General features: G+C 35.6%; 2 protein-coding genes across 8 annotated transcripts in view; one reads left to right on the top strand and one right to left on the bottom strand.

Moving 5' to 3' along the window:
* The window catches only part of LOC110447468 (prestin-like), a 126011-nt gene extending 119133 nt beyond the window's left edge, over window positions 1-6878 (top strand). For all 7 annotated transcript variants that reach the window (XM_021493309.1, XM_021493227.1, XM_021493473.1 and 4 more), the window contains 6 exons: window positions 433-564; window positions 2576-2630; window positions 3052-3179; window positions 3430-3519; window positions 4092-4157; window positions 4755-6878. In XM_021493309.1, coding sequence (XP_021348984.1) covers window positions 433-564; window positions 2576-2630; window positions 3052-3179; window positions 3430-3519; window positions 4092-4115 — 429 coding nt within the window. In that variant the 3' untranslated portion in view covers window positions 4116-4157; window positions 4755-6878. The remainder of the gene's footprint in view (window positions 1-432; window positions 565-2575; window positions 2631-3051; window positions 3180-3429; window positions 3520-4091; window positions 4158-4754) is intronic.
* Window positions 6879-9221: 2343 nt separating this feature from the next.
* LOC110447404 lies at window positions 9222-20973 on the bottom strand. Its single transcript, XM_021493107.1, has 7 exons — window positions 20359-20973; window positions 18625-18878; window positions 17239-17385; window positions 16740-16963; window positions 15817-16104; window positions 12883-13227; window positions 9222-12138 (listed from the first exon to the last, which is right to left on the bottom strand). The coding sequence occupies exons 1-7, from the start codon at window positions 20639-20641 to the stop codon at window positions 11841-11843; spliced, it is 1839 nt and encodes a 612-aa protein (XP_021348782.1). The 5' UTR covers window positions 20642-20973; the 3' UTR covers window positions 9222-11840.
* Window positions 20974-22998: the final 2025 nt, after the last annotated feature.

Genomic DNA, 22998 nt, shown 5'->3' with positions numbered 1-22998 from the left:
GATCACTCTAGGTGAGCTGCTTATAATCTTTCAGTTCACTGATATGAGTGACTTATTATCTCAAGGCCACTAAGAGGAGCTTCCTATTATCTCAAGGTCATTGAGGTCATTATGCCGTTCTGTTAGTCTAAGATAATTGGATGTAATGTCATTGGAATGAGTTTTACAAATGATTATCACTTTTGGTAATTGCTTCCATACAACTTTTAGAAAAAAATGTATACAACATCTTACTACTTGCATATTTATAATGTATAAGACATTGACTTCAAATACATGTAAGTTGTAATTAAATGAGGTTAACTGTGCTGAAAAACAATAACTTTTGGTAATCAGTCATAAACTTGATAGGTATATTGTGTGAATCACAAATACCATTTTCTGTACCTGTAATGTTAGAATCGTTAACCTGATAGAAATGGTATTTTATAGGGCAACATTGACGAGTTAGTGTGTAACCACAAGGACGACCCATCTATACCCAGGGTAGACTTCTCCACAGTCATCATCGACTGCTCCAACTGGAGCTTCATAGACTCCATGGGAATCAAAACATTGAAAGCTGTAAGTAGTCACAACACAGTACTAACTAAGAACCTTATATTCCCCAAATTGTACAGATTGTACCGGCCTATGGTCACAAACCCTCACAAACCCTCCTATGCAGATTGTGCAGATTAGGGTCACACCTGAATTCTATGCTCATCCATGGACAGCTTTTCATCGATTTTAACAATTAATCCTTAAAATGTCCTTACATTATTTCAAGTTAAGGAATGGAAGTTTTATCTTTAGACCATTCATTAACAGAAACGTTATAGTCCTCACACATACTGATACTGTGTATTGGTGGTAAGTTTTACACAGTTTTATTGTCTTGCCACCACGAAGTAGCGGAAGCGAGACTAAGTTACCTTTTTAGGTCACCTGAGCTTTGCTCAAGTGACCTTTTCCGATCACTTTCCGTCTGTCGTCGTCCGTCGTGCGTCGTGCATAAACTTTTTACATTTTCAACTTCTTCTCAAGAACCAGTGGATGGAATTTTTTCAAACTTAGTCAGAATCATCCTTGCTAGATAAGACTACAAAATTGTAAAATTGGGATTCCTAACCAAACCCCTGGGGCCAGGGTGGGGCCCCAAAGGGAGAAAATTAACCAATATTTCAAAAATCTTCTTCTCTAGACTCAGAGGTACTACAGTCATTTTCTCTGCATGGATGGAAAGATCATCAGGAGCTTTATTGAAATTGTCAATTTCAGGACCCCCGGGCCATCCCTTCTCCATGTGGGAGGGGGTAAAGTTTACTTTAGTTTATATAGGGAAACACTTTTGTGTATATTTTGACAATTTTCTGTAGGAAATTTTGCTTACATGGTGAGAATTATCCTTGGAGGAAGATGGTTTTAAAATGTAAAATTGGGATTCCTACCCCAACCTTAGTGGCCAGGGCAGGCCCCAAAGGGAAAATTTACCAATATTTGAGAAATCTTCTTCTCCAGACTCAGAGGTACTACAGTCAATTTCAGTGCATGGATAGAAAGATCATCAGCAGCTTTATTGAAATTGTCAATTTCAGGACCCCTGTGCCATCCGTTACCGCTTGGGGAGGGGGTAAAGTTTTCTGCCCCATCCCCAGGGGCTAGGGCGGGGCCTCAAAGGGAACATTTACCAATATTTCAAAATTCTTATCCTTTGATGACATGACAAGTATTGTATTTCACTTAGTTTACATGCTGATTTCCACATCACATCTAAACAATAAAATAAAGCTACCAGTACCTATGATATAACTCAGGTGACCGCTAAGGCCCTTGGGCCTCTTGTTTTTTATAGAAATATTAATAGGATCTGGCAACAAGATTTTAAATCTTATATAAAGCCATCTCCCTTGAGATGTAATACCATTAAAGAAGTACTACAACATACATTTAAGTTACTTTCATTGCAAGTATATATAAGCACTAGACCAACCAAACTTGGACCATAGATGCATCTTAGGTAGTATATCTCAACCCATGCATCAAATGCTGAATGCGGCCAACCTTTCATGGTCCATTGACTTTGTCAGCATCTCCATCAACATTAAGTTTTTGCGTTTAAGTTAGTTTCTCTGATATGTGCATTGATGGTCAAAGTGGGGCACAGGCAAAAATGGCTTGTGTCTTCTATACATTGTGTTAATAAAAAAGTATGGGGTTTGCTGTTACAAATATAAATTCCCAGTTCTGAAACTCACAGTGTCATTGTAACCACAAAAATTGCAACGGTTCATGTACTGTGAAATCTCATAACTGGGTTGGTAATATATTGACAGATACATGCATGCAGAGAAATCATAAAGAAAATAAGGAAAAGTGAATCCTGAATTACAACGGCTGTAAGCACAATGGCAAATGAAATGGCAGGGCATTATATAAAGGTTCAACTGTGCACATGTTACAGTGACATTGGTTTATTTTTATTTTTTAGTTGCATGTCTACTTTTCTGAACAGTGTGTTGCATTCTCTATACATGAAATGTGTATGTTTTGATTTTCTAGTTGTTTCAAATTTGTTTTTATTTTATTTTTTCAGGTGATAAATGAATTCAAGGCTGTAGATATCAATATATATTTAACTTGTTGTAAATGTAAGTATAGAAGATGTATGCTGTGATGGAAAGTTACAAATGTATACAGATTTTGTTGAAGATTATTGAGCGCTCTATTATATAATTTATGAAGTTTTACTTTTGAACAATTTTACATCATTTTAATTCTGTGAGATAATTTGAAAAGGAATGATCCTACTAACATATAAGAGAAATCTATTGTACTGATATACATAATGATAAATGGAAGGAATTGAGTACTGTTACTAAGAATACACAAATATTTTCAATATGAATATATCAGTGAAAAATGGACATTTTTTTAGCAAATTGAATGCTATTTAGAATAATTGTAATACATACTCTGTTTTTTATAAACGTAATCCAATATTTTAAACTCAACACTCTGTTTTTTATAAGTGAAATCCAATATTTTAAACTTGACATTTCCTTTTTGCAGCGGGTGTGCGCGAGATGTTTGATAAAACGGGGTTCTTTGAGGTCCTAGCCACAGAAAATCTATTTGTGTCAATACATGATGCGGTGTTGCAAACACGACACCAGAGGTGGATGAGTCGCAAGGCCAAGGTAACATCATAGTTCTCCTAAAGTTGTCCAAAATATAGGAATGATTTACCTACAGTGCTATTAGGCACAGTTTCCCTTTTTTGTGAAAGTGTCTAATATTCTTTTAATTCATTACCATTAATTTTGTGTATCTGTTATAGTTCTTTCACTTGAAATAAGATTTCATTATCAAAGTTAATGTTTAAATGAATAGCAAATTAAGGTAAAGGAGAGCATTATGAATTCAACACTAAAGTTATTGATTTGGCAGAATGGCTCAGCAAAAACTGACACGATACCAGAGGATATATCAGTTGTGATAGGCGTGCAGGCAGAAGATGCTGAGACAGAATCAAAGAAGGTATTTAATCTTAAATCTCCGACATTAGTTTTAAGACTCACATTATATTGTATTCAATTCCTGTTCTGTTACAAAAAGTGCATTTGACAACTGTAGTTGTAGAAAATGTGTAAACAAACCAGTTGGCTGTAAATAGTGTTTTATGTACCAAATATGGTTAAGAAATGCCCAAACCCAGGCTGACTCTCAGAGCTTAAAGACTGGTAAAAATAGTGAAACAGACAGCTTAGTTGAGTTCATGATCAGTGGATAGGAGTTTGAATCTTGGTCTGATGATTCATTGCATTTCCATCCTATTGATAACTTGACTGGTTTTAAATTTATTTTTTGTTTCCACTTGGGTTTATTATCTTAAGAAAAACTTATGTAAGTTGTCAAATCAGCTTTTGAAAGAAAGATGATTTTAGGTTACTTATGAATGATCTTATTTTTCTGCTACAAAAACAGCTAACAGGCATATTTAGATTTGTTTGTTCTAGGTAAATTGTAAACAGTGATTTTCCTTTTCTATAAATCTTTATACGTATCACAATATACAGTATTACAATGTAGTCTCTCTGTTTCTTCACCAGGACGACACAAAGACAACTTTATGATGACGTGGAACAGCTTGGTACATTAGTGCGTAGCATGTAGTGGTAAGAATCAATTTACTCTAAATCTTACAGATTATGTGGGATGCATTTTCATTTAAATTTGTGTGGCCATCATGAATTCAAATACCTTGTGAATGTTTATGTTCAGTTATATGACAATGCAATAAATACATGTTGTTGTATCCACAGTTGCTTCATTTTCGAGAATGTTGGCTAATGCACACCCATGCATGGAAATAAATTCTTGTAAAAATAAAGAGAATTACAGTATGTACAGTACTTGTCACCTATAGAACTATGTATCTTTCCCATAACAGTAGACCTCTAGATTTTGTTTTCTCTTACCCTGGACAGGTGTATCCGCACTTTTACTGGTGTGAGATTTCCTTGTAACCCTCGGGGAAAGATTCTTAAGTTGCCAAACACTCGGCAAAGCCTCATTTTTGGCAACATAAGAATCTTCCCCCTCGGGTTGAGATTCCCCTATCTCACCCCCAAGGGGGTGAGAGATTCTATTAATATATTGCATGAGAAGATTTGTAAAATTTGTACAAAATTTTGTTTCACTGAAACAGTATTGATAACTGAATTCCCAAAAGCATATGTGAACTACATTTTAAATTTATTTTTCTCTTTCAGAATTTGTAAAAAAAAATGTTGGAGTTGCCTGGCAACTTGTTATGAATTGGAAGCCTAGGTTGTCATACCAACAGAACTGGAAGTGCTTTTTTTCATAGCAACACCTAGCCTGGTGGTTGAACAATAAATAAACCTTAATGTTTAACAAGTGTGACTGTGTTTATAATTGTATAAACGAACAGGTATTTGTTGCATTGATAATTGATAAGTTATATAAGATCATGCTAGGCTGAACTTCCAACTTGTTGTAGCTTTAATTAAACCATGGTTTGCAATACTGTATCATCATTTCTGAAAAACGTTGCTCATTTAAATCAATATATGTAAGATTGAGATATATTTTATTTTGAGTTTCTTAATATTTTATGTCTATGCCGTTTGTTGTTTTTTGTGATAATACTTCAATATATTTTAAGAAAAAGTCACAATATTTTTTATCTTTTGATATGTAGTTTTTTAAAATATCAAGTTGTAAAATGTTGCATCTTTTAAGGACTGTATGTTAAAATAGTAAAGTTAAAATTTTCAGTTTTTGTAGAAAATGATATCATTAAACTTTTAATACCAATGTTAGAAAACTAGGGGAATGGGCAAAGTGGATATCTGCCAAAATTATATCACCAGCATAAATAAAGTGCCGGCAGTTTTGACCTCAACATAAATGAAAACATGGTCATTTTTACAAAATTGAAACTTGTGTAGCGATATTCTAATTCAGTTATTTTGATACTCAAAAGTTGTCATAAAATCTAGGTGTCCCAGCAGATGTGTGAGATTTCAATTTATGTTAATTGTGTATATTTTCTTTTATTATTACATAGTAAGCTATGGGGGAAGCGATATGCTGCTGTTCATATACAAAGAGGTATTTTTATAAGAATTATCTCCCTCTTGGAACTCTCCCTTTAGTTTTTAGTTTTATTTGTGTAACAATTTATACAATCTGATTCTAATCCTACAATCATTTAATATAATCTGTTAAATCATAAAAGTCCAAAATCGTTGGACGTGAAATATTTTTATATGTTTAAATGGTATGGGACTATTTTGGAAAGGAGAGAGATATTACAGAATGTTAAGGTAGCTGAAATGGTTTCATTATACGGAGATCCCAAAAATCATGATTGTAAAACTGGGACTTTATTCACAATGATATTTCATAGGTTGTTATGTATAGGTGAGTCTATCAGAAATAGTTGTGTGTTCCTAGAATATACAAGGGTATATACTGAATAAATATAAATGGCGGGTTGTAAGGGTAAACATTTTTCTGACAGATCCAGTTGTAAAATTAATTAATGTTTTAACTGTGCAATATGTGCAAGACTTGTTTACTCAAACTTTTACAAAACAGGAAATATTAATGGACCCCATAATTAGGACAGGATGAATTCATTTAAAAATTTGTATGAGAAAAATGGTTGTCCATATCTTTCTCTGAAAAAATCAACTATTTGAAAATACTACTAAAGTATAACTCAGCAGACTTTAAGTCATTTTCATAATTCTGTAGCACCACTCGGGCAAAGTGGTTGATTTAAATACCCTGAGATGATCGAGTTGGATTAAGATATACAGTACATGTACATTAAAAAAATCTCCTTAGGGGATGCTAGCTCCCTAGCCCAGTTGCACTAGAGGGCATTGGACAAGATCCAGAATGCTATTAAGAGATTAAAAGCTACTCCTCAAGAAATGCCAACCAGATGTCAACAAATCTCTGGGTCAAACATATCGTTTTAGATTTTCTGTTACATAACTGGTTACTATATTTACTTCAAAAGAAAACAAATTCAATAATACTCAGGTCTGAAATCTTAATATGACTGCAGAGATCAAAACATGGGTGAAAGGATCAGCTTGATATGCTTAATTGAAACAGACGATTTCTTCCTACATCGTACATCTTGTCCTGAATATCGTCGTCACAGCTTAGCTAGGCTAGGGGGTATAGATTTGTGTGCACCCACTCATCCTGTTTTTATTGGTTGTTTATTCAGAAAGGTTGAGAGTTTCCCGTCTGATTCTAAAATTTGTTCTTAATTGGAATGTGTGTATTGGATGTGTGGGTGTGCTTGGGATGTGTGGAGGTGTATGGGTGTGTATGGGCTGTGTGGTTGTGTATGGACTGTGTGGGTGTGTATGGGATGTGTGGGTGTGTATGGGATGTGTAGATGTGTATGGGATGTGTGGGTGTGTATGTGTGGGTGTGTATGTGGTGTATGGGAGGTGTGGTTGTGTAGTGGGTGTATGGGATATATGGGGTGTATGGGATGTGTGGGTGTGTATGGGATGTGTGGGTGTGTATGGGATGTGTGGGTGTGTATGGGGTGTATAAGGTGTGTATGTGCTGTGTGGGTTTGTATGGGGTGTATGGGATGTGTGGGTGTGTATGGGATGTGTGGGTGTGTATGGGTTGTGTGGGTGTGTATGTGGTGTATGGGAGGTGTGGTTGTGCATGGGGTGTATGGGGTGTATGGGATGTGTGGGTGTGTATGGGGTGTATGGGGTGTGTATGGGTTGTGTGGATTTGTATGGGATGTATGGGTCATGAAAAGGAACTGTTAAAGTTGTACTGTGAAGTTTAATGACATTGTTTCTTCCTCATCAGGGATTCATTTCACTGAACTTATCCTTACATGTATCAGTATGAACCGAGTGAGTACAATAGCGACCTACAACATTGACTCTGCTGTGTTGTATATATGTTATAGTAATACATGTAGTATAAAAACATATACATGATAAAATGTGTGATATATTTAATAGTTTTACATGTATTTAGTTGCCAAATATACTTAAGAGCATTGATCACCAAAACATAACCGGTACTTATTTCCAAACATCAAATTGAGGGGAAACTTTTTCTACCAACATTTGTGCAATGTTTCACTAAAACTGATCTAAATAGCAGTTTATACATTTTCTTAGTTGTACGGATTCATGATCTATAATTTAATATTATCATATACCATCATGTTTAAGATTGATAATTTTGCCTGTATCAACTTTGAGTTATCACCTTACAACCTTGTGCAAAACAAAGTAAGTAAAACATAATACCTGAGTGTTAAATAAGACTTATTTTATCATTTCAAATTATTTTATTTCAAGAGGATAAGTATTATTTTCATTATTTTGAAGCGTTTTCATTATGCAGAGAAGACAATTTCAACTCCCACTAAATATGATCCTTATGAAATATGATACAGTAAATATTGTAGTTTTGAGGAGTTACCTCCCTTTGACTGCAGTTCATATTGTTATAGAGGAAAGAAACATAAAGACAGGTTCCACCTTCAATTGGGGTTCGATTCACAAACAAAATGGGAGCTTATATATAATTATGGCGCTGCGTTACTCATCAAAAGTATTTTAAAAGAAAGATAGGGCGTGATTTTGGACTAACCAGTATATTCATAGGTGTCCAACATTAACATACAGATGGTGATATTGATAAACGTACCAGCGGGGTACATGATGATTTGTGAACACTTGAGGTAATTGAGTATGAATCAGTGCTGTATATAAACATATATATATATAGAGAGAGAGAGAAAAAATAAGATTAACGACCGACTAAAAAAAACTAGCTGCTTTCACCCTTCACAGGGCTCTTCAGGTTTATTCAAAAGAACAATGTCCTGACGTCACAATTACATGTCATCACACTACAATAGTAACGTGACGTCACAAAGTACAAGTATTACCTTTGATATTACCTTTGTATCAACTATTTTCATCAGACACTATTTTAAGAGAAACGAAAGAAGACCAACTAATCAAAATATTAAAACCAAGTCTCAACAGGCCACAGTAAAATTTTACACTAAATTGCCCACCAATCTTGTGTACTTCGTGACATCACGTTACTATTGTAGTGTGATGACATGTAATTGTGACGTCACGACGTTGTTCTTTTGAATAAACCTGAAGAGCCCTGTGAAGGGTGAAAGCAGCTAGTTTTTTAGTCGGTCGTTAATCTTATTTTTTCTATATTTACTTCCTTCACATGGACATTTAATCCCTTTTTATTATATATATATATATATAAATGAACATATTCATGTGATAAATATTATATAATGACAGTATTTTATCAGTGAGTAGTATTTATAAACCAAATCATGTACATAATGTAACACTGTCAAGGAAGTACATATATAAAATTGAGTACATGTGTTTAATATTATGCAAAGATGCCAGAAAATAGTATTAAACTTGAGGTTTTATAATGATATTACTTGTTGTGTTTTCCTGTTTTACTGGATTATATATGATACAACTTCAGAGCTAATGGATGACAAGTTCCATGACAGTGTGTAAAAATGTTACCTTCAAGTCAACATTTTCCTGTCCACATCAGACACCATAGATTATTATTTATGTCATATTAGTAATAGAGTTGGCTTGTACCACAAAAATACCTCCAAAACATTGTACCACAAAAATACCATCAAAACATTGTACCATTTTATCTTTTATTCAATTGTACAAAAAATTATCATATATCACAGGTCAACATGAATTATGCAATAATATCATAAAACACAACAAGGACACAGACTTAAAGCTGGTCTGTTTATTGGATAGACTTCCCATGGCCAAAGTCATTATTTATTGACATATACCCATGTGTAATGTACATCTTAAGGCTGAGGTAGAATAACATGGCATCACAAATTGTCAGGCTCCTTCCAGTTGGAAAGAAAAAATTCTGACAATACAAAATGTTACTCCGCCGAATAGGAGCAACCTATAAAAACACAAATACCACATTATGTAAACAAAGTAGCTATATCAACTGACTACCAGGACATAGATATACAGTCAAATGGAGTATAAAACAAACAGGAAACATAGGTTTTTTTGTGATAAGGATGATTATAGTAAACCTACTCAAGCAACCACCTTTATTAAGAATTTTTGGATTTACCGTTAATAGTCTGTCAATAAATGTTTGATTCTGTGTTATTTATGACATCTGTACATGTGTGACATACAAGTGTATCGCTTCACATTATGTCTACATGTGTAACATACAAGTGTATCGCTTCACAATATGTCTACATGTGTAACATACAAGTGAATCGCTTCACATTATGTCTACATGTGTAACATACAAGTGCATCGCTTCACATTATGTCTACATGTGTAACATACAAGTGTATCGCTTCACATTATGTCTACATGTGTAACATACAAGTGAATCGCTTCACAATATGTCTACATGTGTAACATACAAGTGAATCGCTTCAACACCATGTCTAGATCTGTACAAAAAACTTGGGCTTTCAAGTAAAACATAAAAATAGGCACTGGTCTGTTAAATATAAAACTAACAAAACTTCCATTTATTAAGTACAGCTTTTGCCCTATAATATATTTTCTTAAGATATTATAACCAAACACATGCTAGGATAAACAAGAAGGGCAGTGTTGCTTATTTGCTGTTTCATGGTGTTGACAACATATTTTTAAAGCAGCTAAAATCAATTCAATAAGTACGGTATATTGTATCAGCAATTGAAGAGGATATATGGCAGTTATGCAAAGTGGGTAGCTCTTTAATTTCTTCATGCAATTTAGCTGCAGGCCAAATATCTGTACTCAAGGCCTCATAGTTACTGTATAGTAAATAAAGCACTGTTTATGTTTTAACATTTTTTTTATTCCTATGACATTGAATATGGGTGTTGTAATAGAAGTATAAAATTGACACAAGGAATACACATGACAGATGCCACACAACAATATATAGGCACACAGGCACTTTACGTCAGGTCAGCTGAAAACAGTATATAGGCACACAGGCACTTTACGTCAGGTCAGCTGAAAACAGTATATAGGCACACAGGCACTTTACGTCAGGTCAGCTGAAAACAGTATATAGGCACACAGGCACTTTACGTCAGGTCAGCTGAAAACAGTATATAGGCACACAGGCACTTTACGTCAGGTCAGCTGAAAACAGTATATAGGCACACAGGCACTTTACGTCAGGTCAGCTGAAAACAGTATATAGGCACACAGGCACTTTACGTCAGGTCAGCTGAAAACAGTATATAGGCACACAGGCACTTTACGTCAGGTCAGCTGAAAACAGTATATAGGCACACAGGCACTTTACGTCAGGTCAGCTGAAAACAGTATATAGGCACACAGGCACTTTACGTCAGGTCAGCTGAAAACAGTATATAGGCACACAGGCACTTTACGTCAGGTCAGCTGAAAACAGTATATAGGCACACAGGCACTTTACGTCAGGTCAGCTGAAAACAGTATATAGGCACACAGGCACTTTACGTCAGGTCAGCTGAAAACAGTATATAGGCACACAGGCACTTTACGTCAGGTCAGCTGAAAACAGTATATAGGCACACAGGCACTTTACGTCAGGTCAGCTGAAAACAGTATATAGGCACACAGGCACTTTACGTCAGGTCAGCTGAAAACAGTATATAGGGACTGTACAGAGATGCCTTACAGCTCCTTTACGTAGAATTTAAAATCCGTCAAAATGACAAACTTGCTGATGTAAAATGCATACACTTCAAAGGTGAACATCTCATTGACTTTATTGTTTTTGTTCATTATGTGTATTACTTTCCAATTCATCATAAATCTGACAGCAACACCGTCATAATACTTCCCTTCCTTATCTACTGTGTAGGTACGGCCATATCTACTGTGTAGGTACGGCCTTATCTACTGTGTAGGTACGGCCTTATCTACTGTGTAGGTACGGCATGGTATATTGCATCTATCCCCGTCACTGTTCGATTATTATAGTAAATTATATCTCTCCATTTTCAGGAATACCGTTATGTAATTTCATAATAATATTATGCTTAAACAATTGCAACTTATTAATTAGAAAATGAAAAATGAAAATGAAAATAAAATTTGGAAGTGACAATAAATAATTGTTTTCAGTAAAACTACACTTGACATCCTCTCATCTCACATATTCATAGGAACATAAATATACATACACTGTACATGCAACCCCATCAATCATAACTTCTTTACATGAAAACAAATCTTAGTTATTTTGTACAAATTCAAAATAAAAATTCCACATCATCAGGTTTCATTCTTCAGTTTCTCAAACACTTTCTTCAGCCCTTCTGTTTTAATTCTCTTTTCCACGTGGTCCATTTCCTCATCAAAAGTGACCGTCTCCGTGGACATGAGTCCAAACATGCGGTCAAGTTTGGACAGGTCAGGTCTGTTCTTGTCAAACTTGTATTGTAGAGGTTGGAAGCCTGCCTCCTTGAGCTCTGTGACCATCTGTCCTTCCTGGGTCTGGCCGAGAAAGGACACAAACACAAGTTTGGCCGGATACACTTCTTCATAGTATCTCTTAAACAGTTTACTGAACCTGTCACAAAAATAGACACAAATTGAGAATTCTGTATTTCATATACATGCACTTGCTTATAAATAAACAATAAAAAAATCAGATTTTCCTCTATTACTCAATATCTCTGCCCTTCAATTATTTTTATCAGACACAATTTTTGACGTGTCTAGTTTGACCACTCTAATTGTAAACCCAGCTTTTAGACGGATTACTGTTACATATCCTGACTTTACACCATTTACTTTCATTTAGCTTTTGCTTTTTTTGCCTTTCCTCATTAAGAACAAATATTTATCAAGACAAGGAATATTTGCATAAACCTCATTCATACAATACACTGCTTTTCCACTGTGAGGGGGAAAATTAAAACAGTGAAATCACAGATTTACTGGGAAGGGCAATATTTCAAAGGGTAAAAAAAATCCTGGTATGTCCATTTAATGTAATTGGAATTACACAAAACCTGTTTAAAGTGACCACCTGTCCAGAGAGAACTGTTTTTACCGACAGTATGTGTACGGAGTGCTGACCATTTTTACTATCCAGGCTTATAGTTTTGATTCTCGCACATTCAACAGTTGAAGCATTACGTCATGGTCTAGCTAGCTTGCACTGTATAGTGCTGTTATGACATCATAGTTTCAAAAATTACCATTAATGTCTAATGGCAAAATGATAAGGAATAATTTGACCAGCTGATATTGCAATATATGGCATGGAATCAATAAAAAATACATAATTGGATAAAAACACAGTACTTACAAGTATTTTGTCTTTGTCCCATCCTCATCTACCTCCACTTCACCATTTTCTTCCTCGTCCGTCACAACAATAAAAGTTTTCACGGTCTCCTTGTGTTTATAGAACGGGTATAGACTGGCAGCGGGAGTCGTTCCCCCACCGGTATTAGTTGATATGGCAAGATTCAAAATTTCCTCAACAGTTTTTGGCAAGAATGGTGCTTCACGATTCTCGTCATCAAAAAAGACTAGTTTAGCTGAGGTGACGGCTGTTAAAATTCCTGCTATGATAGAGCTTGTCCTGATGGCCACCTCCATTGACCCGGAGGCATCTCCCATCACAACAATAGGAGCTTCCAATGGTAGACTACAAGGTTAAAAGACAAATGTCCATGGTAATCAATGTATTGATATCATTTTTTTCGATTTGACAATTAAGATGCAGAAAGTGCTAACATGTACAATCAGATATGACTCAATGTTGACCGGGGCTGGGGAGGTTAAGGTACATAACTCCATTGTAAAATCTGCATATACAACATTACCAATGCTCCCCAATGATTTTTTTTATCAAACCTAGAGAAAACACTAGACCCTTCATTTTAAAACTTATTTGATATATGGGTAGGCTTATCACCAAGCTTGGGCTTATCTCCAGTAAAGGTTATTTGATATATGGGTCGGCGCATCACCAAGCATGGGCTTATCTTCAGTAAAAGTTATTTGATATATGGGTAGGTTTATCACCAAGCTTGGTCTTATCTCCAGTAAAGGTTATTTGATATATGGGTAGGGGCATCACCAAGCATGGGCTTATCTTCAGTAAAAGTTATTTGATATATGGGTAGGTTTATCACCAAGCTTGGTCTTATCTCCAGTAAAGGTTATTTGATATATGGGGAGGCGCATCACCAAGCATGGGCTTATCTTCAGTAAAAGTTATTTGATATATGGGTAGGTTTATCACCAAGCTTGGTCTTATCTCCAGTAAAGGTTATTTGATATATGGGTAGGCTTATCACCAAGCAAGGGCTTATCTCCAGTAAAAGTTATTTGATATATGGGTAGGCGCATCACCAAGCATGGGCTTATCTCCAGTAAAAGTTATTTGATATATGGGTAGGCTTATCACCAAGCTTGAGCTAATATCTCCAGTAAAACTTATTTGATATATGGGTAGGCTTATCACCAAGCAAGGGCTTATCTCCAGTACAAGTTATTTGATATATGGGTATGCTTATCACCAAGCTTGAGCTAATATCTCCATTAAAACTTATTTGATATATGGGGAGGCTTATCACCAAGCTTGGGCTTATCTCCAGTAAAGGTTATTTGATATATGGGTAAGCTTATCACCAAGCTTGGGCTTATCTCCAGTAAAAGTTATTTGATATATGGGTAGGCTTATCACAAAACATGGGCTTATCTCCAGTAAAAGTTATTTGATATATGGTTAGGCTTATCACCAAACATGGGCTTATCTCCAGTAAAAGTTATTTGATATATGGGTAGGCGCATCACCAAGCATGGGCTTATCTCCAGTAAAAGTTATTTGATATATGGGTAGGCTTATCACCAAGCATGGGCTTATCTCCGGTAAAAGTTATTTCAAACACAACCATAAAACCTATTAAGCAACTAGAACACTGACAGGTCAGTAAGGGCCCCGTCTTGTGGCAATTATATCCCCCATAATCATCAAGAAGCAATCTGCCCATATACATGTAGCTGAGCTTCACATTTGATATTTGGACTTCAAAAAGAATCGCAAGGAAGCAAAATATACATTTTACTTGTACTATGATGTGAGTCTTATTTCCTTTCACCTCCATATTTGCTGGGCTAACAGAAATATAATTACCGGTGCAATACTCATTTGTTAGCTTTGATTTGTTTTATTTCACCTTATATACCTCCTCCATCAAGAGCCAGGGTCAAAGTCAGAGATCCACTTTGTCTTTGACCTTTAGACCCAAATGACCTTGACCATTAACCCAGTGACCCTGATCTTTGGTCAGTTGACTTATTCTTTAATTCAGACCAACTTTGCTTCTTAATATCATAACAAAAAGTTCATCAGTGAAAAATACAAAACTTGACCTTGACCCTTTGTTACCAAGACCTAAGGTCAGTTGACTCTGTGTTAAGTTCTGTACAACATTGCTTCATAATGTCATAACAAAATGTTCATCAGGGAAAAGGTACAAAATTTAACCTTCACCTTTTACCCAATGACCCTGACGTTTGGTCAATTGACTCCTTGTTTAATTCTGAGCTACATTGCTTCAAAGTGTCATAGCGAAATGTTCACCAGTGAAAAGCTACAAAATTTGACCTTGACCCCTGACCCGATGACCTTGACCTTTGGTCAGTTGACTCCTTGTTTAATTCTGATCAACTTTGCTTCATCATGTCATAACAAAATGTTCATCAGTGAAAAGATGCAAAATTTAACCTTGACCTTTGAATCTAATGACCTTGATCTTTGACCTCAACTTTTTACCTCAGTGTGTCTCTGTTTAATTCCTAGCAACTTTGCTCCATAATGTCATAGCGAAATGTTCACCAGTGAAAAGCTACAAAATTTGACCTTGACCCCTGACCCGATGACCTTGACCTTTGGTCAGTTGACTCCTTGTTTAATTCTGCTCAACTTTGCTTCATAATGTCGTAACAAAATGTTCATCAGTGAAAAGATGTAAAATTTGACCTTGACCTTTGAACCTAATGACCTTGACCTTTGACCTTGACTTTTTACCTCAATGTGTATTTTTGTGAACTGAACATCTTGACCAAGTTTCATGTACATCGGTCAATAAATATCAAAGTTATCAGCCAGGAACAAAATTTGTGGAAGGACAGACAGACAGACAGACAGATTACTATAGGGCACCCGTATCTCCGATACGGGGCCCTAATTAACACCATGAGACTTTGGGTGTGATTGACCACTTACTTGACATCCTGAAGTCTTTTCTCTGCATGTATCAGTAAGCTCTGGAAAAATGAAGCCTTGCTGTGATCAGGGGTCCTCTCAAAAATATCTGGACCATCAGGTAATCTCTCCCAATCCCATTTGAAATATATCTCATCCAATGACTGCAGTGATATTCCCTCTCGAATCATCCGCAGGACAAGTAACCTCTCCATCAGTTTTCCAGTGGCCAGAGTGACCTTATGACCAGCGTCCAGTCTGCCCTGAATAGCCTGGTCAACTTCCTTGCACTGCAGATCCTCATAGTACCTAAACATATAATACATAGGTTACTTAGTGACTGGAAGTGTACATACAATACATGAGTCATTCAGTGACTCGAAGAGTATAACAAAGACATGCTCAGTGGCTCATAATGTACATAGGTTACTCAGTGACTCGTAGTGTACATAAAATACATGAACTACTCAGTGACTCGAAGTGTACATACAATACATGGGTTACTCACCGACTTATACTGTACATACAGTACATGTGTCACTCAGTGACTCACAATGTGCATACACTTTATGAGCAACTCAGTAACTCTAAGTTTGCATACAATACATGGTTTAGTAAGTGACTAGTAGTGTACATACAATACATGGTTTAGTAAGTGACTAGTAGCGTACATGCATACAAACAGTCATGACTGATAGCAGTTTTCTTAAACAATCATTAATATTTTTGAGAATTTCTAATTGAATTATACAAGAGATTATTTCTTCTATCCAAAAGTATCAGCTGCATCTGAAAACTATTGATAAAGTAAGCAGAGTTAAACCATTAAATTATCATTGTGATGATCACGTAAAATCAAAATAGTCAACCTTTGTTTCTGTTGAGAGTGAAGTATTAACATGCAGATACTTTATTTCACTAAAGAAACAAAACTTTCTACATACCATAAGGCTGTGTCCAGTTTGACCTCCTTATGAGCCACACGACCTTTAGACTCATCGGTCAGTTTGTCGGTGAGTGGTTTGATGTGGCTGTATGGAATTGCATACTCTTTGAGAAGGTCATTGACATTTTCTGCTGTCACATTGCGGCAGTGTAAAACAAGGGATCCCTCGGGGGCTGATGCTCCAAAACAGAAGGGTAAAAACCATGGCAACATATGGAAATCCTGTAAGAATAAAGGTGAAAAAAACGGTGTTGAAACAGAAACTATTTTAAAAGTTACAGTGACCTTGAACTTTGATCGAGTGACCTTAAATGAAATACAATGTACAAATATTATGTACTTCCATTTTAGAATGGTACCCATATACTCAGCCCTAAAGGCTAAAGAGAACTTCCCAACTGGGTCATACAGATTTCACTACATTTCCTCATATTAGTCCCTTTTTTTCCTTCATAAATCTCTTAAGGCTGCCTAGACTGCTCATTTGAATTAATTACCTTTTCAGGTTTGAAATGACAAATATCAGCCAGTTTCTTCCATGGTTCTGTTGGGAAGTGTAGAGCGTAGAATTCCAGTTCATCAGCTGTGAGGGTTTGGACCCATTTCTTTACATGTTTACTGACTGAACCTGAAGCTGATCCGGCCTAAAACAGAAGAAACAAAATTCTGCAACATTTTTCTTTGCTATTTTGTTTAGTTTAAAAAACATATATTTGTATACATATAATTAAAAAAAATCATGCTGGTCAACAACATATATCCTGAAATAAGCCTAGAGGACAACATATAATCTTTAACTTAAAGTAAAAGCCTGGTCTTAGTACAGGACAATGGAATGGTATCTTTTGGCATTCCCACTGAACTGCAATATACATGTAGACACAGGCTTGTTGACGGATAAATATTGCAAGCATGTTTCTAATATCGCTAAGTATATAATCATCATTTAAGCATCTTCATCAATAGTAGTATTCTTTATTCAGTTTTAAATACGCCACTGAAGGTCAAGGTACATAGTGAGTAATGCAGTAACAAACCAGTCAAATAGATATTGTCGCCTTACCAAGAAATCTTTATTTATTTTACTATTTTTCATCACAACATATTCCAATTCCAACCAAGTGAAGTTTTTTATGAATAATCTAATGGTGAGAGTGTTGATAAAGAATCTATTGATGAGAGAATTGATAAAGAATCTATTGATGAGAGTGTTGATAAAGAATCTATTGATGAGAGAGTTGATAAAGAATCTATTGATGAGAGAGTTGATAAAGAATCTATTGATGAGAGTGTTGATAAAGAATCTATTGATGAGAGAGTTGATAAAGAATCTATTGATGAGAGAATTTATAAAGAATCTATTGATGAGTGTTGATAAAGAATCTATTGATGAGAGTGTTGATAAAGAATCTATTGATGAGAGTGTTGATAAAGAATCTATTGATGAGAGAGTTGATAAAGAATCTATTGATGAGAGTGTTGATAAAGAATATATTGGTGAGTGTTGATAAAGAATATATTGGTGACAGTGTTGATAAAGAATCTATTGATGAGAGTGTTGATAAAGAATCTATTGATGAGAGTTTTGATAAAGAATATATTGGTGAGAGCGTTGATAAAGAATCTATTGATGATAGTGTTGATAAAGAATCTATTGATGAGATATATGATAAAGAATCTAATGATGAGAGTGTTGATTAAGAACTAATGATGAGAATATTTTATTTGCAGCTACTACCTGATGGTAATTGACCTAAGACAAAATATTTGTCAGATCTTAATATGACTTCAATCTCTGGATCATGCACTAATTATGCCTTCAATCTTGGCAACGATTTAAGTATAGCAACGAATTGTAGATAGAGTGTTAAATAATGCCTTACTGAGGTTTTAAGGACCAGCAAATTATCCAGGTCGGATTTAAGTTTTCCAAGTGTTTTTGATTTGACTGGAGTCTTTTGGATCTGAAGCTGTCTTATTCTCCTCTCCACTGTCCTGGCACATCGCCCTGCATCCAGCAAGGTAACAGCTTTCAGTACCTCCACTAGACCGAAGCTTCCCTTCAAACGCAGCAAGGCTTCAGACAAATCTGTGTCATTCCTTGCCCAAGCAGCAGCTAAAGACCTGGCACGAGCATCTGAAAACATCAGTTTTTAGTTATTTTTGCTGTTCTATGAGTTTTTAATTATTTTTGCTGTTCTATGAGTTTTTAATTATTTTTGCTGTTCTATGAGTGTTTAATTTTTTTGCTGTTCTATGAGCTTTTAGTCAGTTCTTCCTGGGTTCCCATGTGGGCAGGAATGTAACATGCAGAGGTCATTATTTTATCAATGCCCTCTGGGGATCAAATCCAGAACCTCTGGTTTACTAGTCTTACCCTCTACTCAACAGATTGGATCAGACAGATCAGCTCTCAATAGCCGAGTGGATAGGAAGCAGTACTAGTATTTTACCAGGATGACATCAGGATTATCAACAGATATACATTTAATTCCTTTTGTCATGAAAAACAGCATATGAACAGAATATATTATGTATGATTAAATTCTCATTTTGTTGGGTCGGTTACAATGAACAAATGATAATGAATGTTTTAATTTTCACAATTAATGCTGTGTATTATGTTAATGGTAACGTTTAAACACCCCAAAAATTTCACCAGATGACACACACTTTGTGATTTTGTTTAATTTTTCACTTTCAGGTGCATCTCAACAATACTGATAGATAATTGAGTTCCTGTGACAGACCTTAGAATCCATAGGTCTGTCCTATACAAATTTAATGCTGACTGTTATCCAGGCAAAGGTATATCTATACCTCAAATAACACAGTGATAACAGGTACAGTATATTAGGTTCCTGTTGATCTATCCCCCAACCCCTTTTTTAGAGCAGATACACATACATGTACAATGCATTAATGTCATGTCAGCAATAGCAGATCACGGAAGATAACTCTGATCTGCTAGATATTATGAAATAAACGTTTGTATTTCATGAAATGACCACTTGTATTTTATGTGGGAGAAAAATAATCATCTCCACTTTGGGAACAAAACAGAAAAATCTCAACCCTTGGGGTAAGATACAAAATGTATATCCTTATATAAATGTCTGGCCCTCGGCACAGTCTCAGGCTATAGACATTTAATAATTCTACGCCTCAGGTTAAGATTTTTTCTGTCTTAGGTGGGGAAATATTATATAGGCCTAATTAAGTGTTATAGATTTGTCTACACTATAAACAGTAATATCAATGTAGCAGAACTGGACTGGATCGATCAATGACGACCAGGTTAGAGCTCAACTGGTAGAGTGTCTGTCTAAAGTTTGGAGAGACCCAGGTTCGAATATAGCCAGTTTCCTCTGGCCCTGACACCAGACAAAATGTCTAAGTCTGGTGCAAGGTCCAGAGGAAACTCGGGCTAGTTTAAAACCTGGTCTGGCCGTTGCATTTCTCTTAGACAGGTTCAAGAAGAGATGGATTTTTTTCCCGAAGGTTTCACTGTTACTATAATCAGGGATTTGTATATATGTCCCTGAATAGTTACTATAATCAGGGATTTGTATATATGTCCCTGAATAATAAATAGGTTGATGCAATAAAATACTCACTCAGCGGTATTTCCACTCCATTTTTAACCATCACATCCATCGCTGCTGCATATCTGTCTCTGTTAGCTTCCTGACCTTTGAAATGTTGGTCAAATGTCACATTTCCCATAAAGTAACTACTAGCGTTTCCGTTTATGTCCAGATCGTCGGGGGCAAGCGCAATTTCGACCTCATCGGGAGCCCGAGACGTGTGGTCCGCCTGCTGGAAACCGCCACGATATCCTCCTCTGCCCCGGCCCCGGCCCCGTCCACGTCCCCTCCCCCTTCCTCCTCGTCCGGGCATTTTTACCTATTCCAAATAGAATTTGTTAACTTGAAATTGATAATTCTCCTGTTTTTGATTATTTATACAAAAGAAAACAGTTATTCTGTACGTCAAGATATCTGCATATTACAATAATGTACGGTAAACCCGTGTGTGATCAGGTGATGATCGTGATCATCGACTAAGCAAAATTTTGCGAATGGCAGCAAGAGAGGTCCGTTATAAAGTAAATTTAGCCTATTGCATGCTATGTCAGGACTTTCCGTAAGTTTTGTGCAATACGCAAGCCGGTGGGCGTGGTTGTTCGGCATTGCACCATCAAGATGTAAACACTGGAAGTTGACAGGAAGTGCCCCTAGAAACACAGGGACCTGATAGGCTAACTGTATACATTACATTGTTGCGACCTCTTTTGAGGTGTAGGAAGCTGTGTTAAAGCTAGCATGTGAAATTCGTCAAATTATTCCCATTGTTTAAAAGTATTGGACGATGCGATATATACACTTTCATAATATTCATAGCTAAATTAACGTAGTTAAATTGTCATGTCCCTGTGTTGGCGTTTCTAAATGAGGAACGGAATACGGATTAAAATATCAGTAGAAGTGATTTTTACTGAGAAAACAGATGGCATGTACATTTATATATTAAGATTGTCAGTACGTATCATATATCAATTTATAGTATTTCTATTTGTTTAAACACGGAATTAGCTATCTAAGTCCGTGGTTTAAATGTTTATATATTTCTTTTCATTTATTAACATTTTATTTTATTTTTGTATCTATCTTCTTCTCTTGACGACCTTAGTTGAACTAATCTTAATCACTTAAAGCTATATATTTTAAATGCTGGTACATGTACACTACCTGTGTATTATCTGTATAATAACTCAGTAGCATCAATGTTATTTTTCAAATGATCAACTGCTGAAACCATGGCTGACCATCTCACTTTGGTGCTCTTTCAATTTACGTCCTATATCCCAACAGTAAGGTTAGAAACACACAGAGAATGGTGCATAATATATACGTAATTTCCAAATCGTTAAAATATAATAAAGTATCATTATTTCCAGGGAATTCTTAGAATTCCTGAATCACGAAAAACTCTAGCGCTAAATTAACTGAATTATCTTATAGAATAGATGTACGTATCTTTAATTGGCTATGTTACTTAAACGGACGGAACTTTTGAATGAAATATTAAAAATATTACCGAAAATTGGAGGTTGCGTCTCTTTTGCTCGTCACTATATATCGTGTATAGTCTTACGCTAGAGTTTAATTTATATAGCCATACCAGAGACGTATATATTGTAATATCAGGGACGTATAGTGAAGGGGATTAGCAACTCCCTCTCTGCCTTACCAATTTTATAACACGTCATTCTAGACTTACCTCCCCCCTGATTCCGGAGTAGATAGCGAGCGCCACCTATCTAAATTTTGACAAAGCAAGATGGCGTCGATATCGCTTCGTTAGATCAGAGACCTATGGTTAGATGCAGAAGTTGGTGTGAAAACCAACCTATCTCGATAAGCGTTCTTACGTCTTTCGTTTATCCCATTGTTATAAGCTGATTGTATTACTTTTAATTGATAAAATATGTGGTATCATAGTATTTGATGTCTCGTTTTTGTGGTATATTTTTCTATTTTTAAACGCGATGTAACGCGTGGTTCAGAGTATTGTGGTGGGCGTCGATAGACAAAAATGCGGGATATAAAAAACCCACATGTATGTGAACCACCTCACTCCAAAAGTATTTGACCGATCGTTTTAAAATTAGCAGCAATAGAAAGCTGAATAATTTTTATAACGACCCAATCCATTTTAATTGCAAATAATATAATTTAACTTGTGTTATTTTTGTGTCAAAAAGTGTAAATATCAGCAATATATTTCACTGGAACGTAAGTCATGGCGAAAGTAGTTGGTAACTGCTCACTGTTTTGATTAATTTTATAAACTATCGTTTGTATTTTTTAAAACAATTGATATCAATAAACAGCCGAGTAATTTCTATGTTAAGTAGGCCTGATTTGATTTGCATTATTTGGAACGATTTGGAACGATAGCGATGTCACAGATGAAATTACTCGTCTGGTAACGAAGGACACGTGTTGTTAAAAATTCAAAACAACCGGAAATAGTAATTAAACGCAACAAAAAAGTATGGCCTGCATTCGGGGATCAGCTCATTTCAAAAATACTTCTTTTTGAAATTTACAGCGATAGAAAGTTGAATAATTTTTTGATATGTAGTACTAATTTTTATGGCAAAAAATAACAAACTTTTATTGGTAATGTTTCCCATTCATTTTGCATTTCTTTGTTCTGTAACAAATTGGTTAAATACAGTTTCAGCTACT

Source organism: Mizuhopecten yessoensis, unplaced genomic scaffold (genome assembly GCF_002113885.1).
Source record: "Mizuhopecten yessoensis strain PY_sf001 unplaced genomic scaffold, ASM211388v2 scaffold39, whole genome shotgun sequence".
In the NCBI taxonomy this organism is placed as follows: Eukaryota; Metazoa; Mollusca; class Bivalvia; order Pectinida; family Pectinidae; genus Mizuhopecten; species Mizuhopecten yessoensis.
Note: the sequence above shows the minus strand (reverse complement) of the source record. Positions and strands in the feature narration are given on the sequence as shown.

What these genes read in the sequence shown, in the direction of transcription:
- LOC110447404 (XM_021493107.1), bottom strand. Translation starts at nt 20,641, where the DNA reads ATGCCCGGACGAGGAGGAAGGGGGAGGGGACGTGGACGGGGCCGGGGC. An exon ending in TGCTGGTCCTTAAAACCTCA is followed by an intron (nt 17,386 to 18,624) that starts GTAAGGCATTAT and finishes CTTCTGTTTTAG; the next exon opens with GCCGGATCAGCTTCAGGTTC. An exon ending in AAACTGGACACAGCCTTATG is followed by an intron (nt 16,105 to 16,739) that starts GTATGTAGAAAG and finishes TTATATGTTTAG; the next exon opens with GTACTATGAGGATCTGCAGT.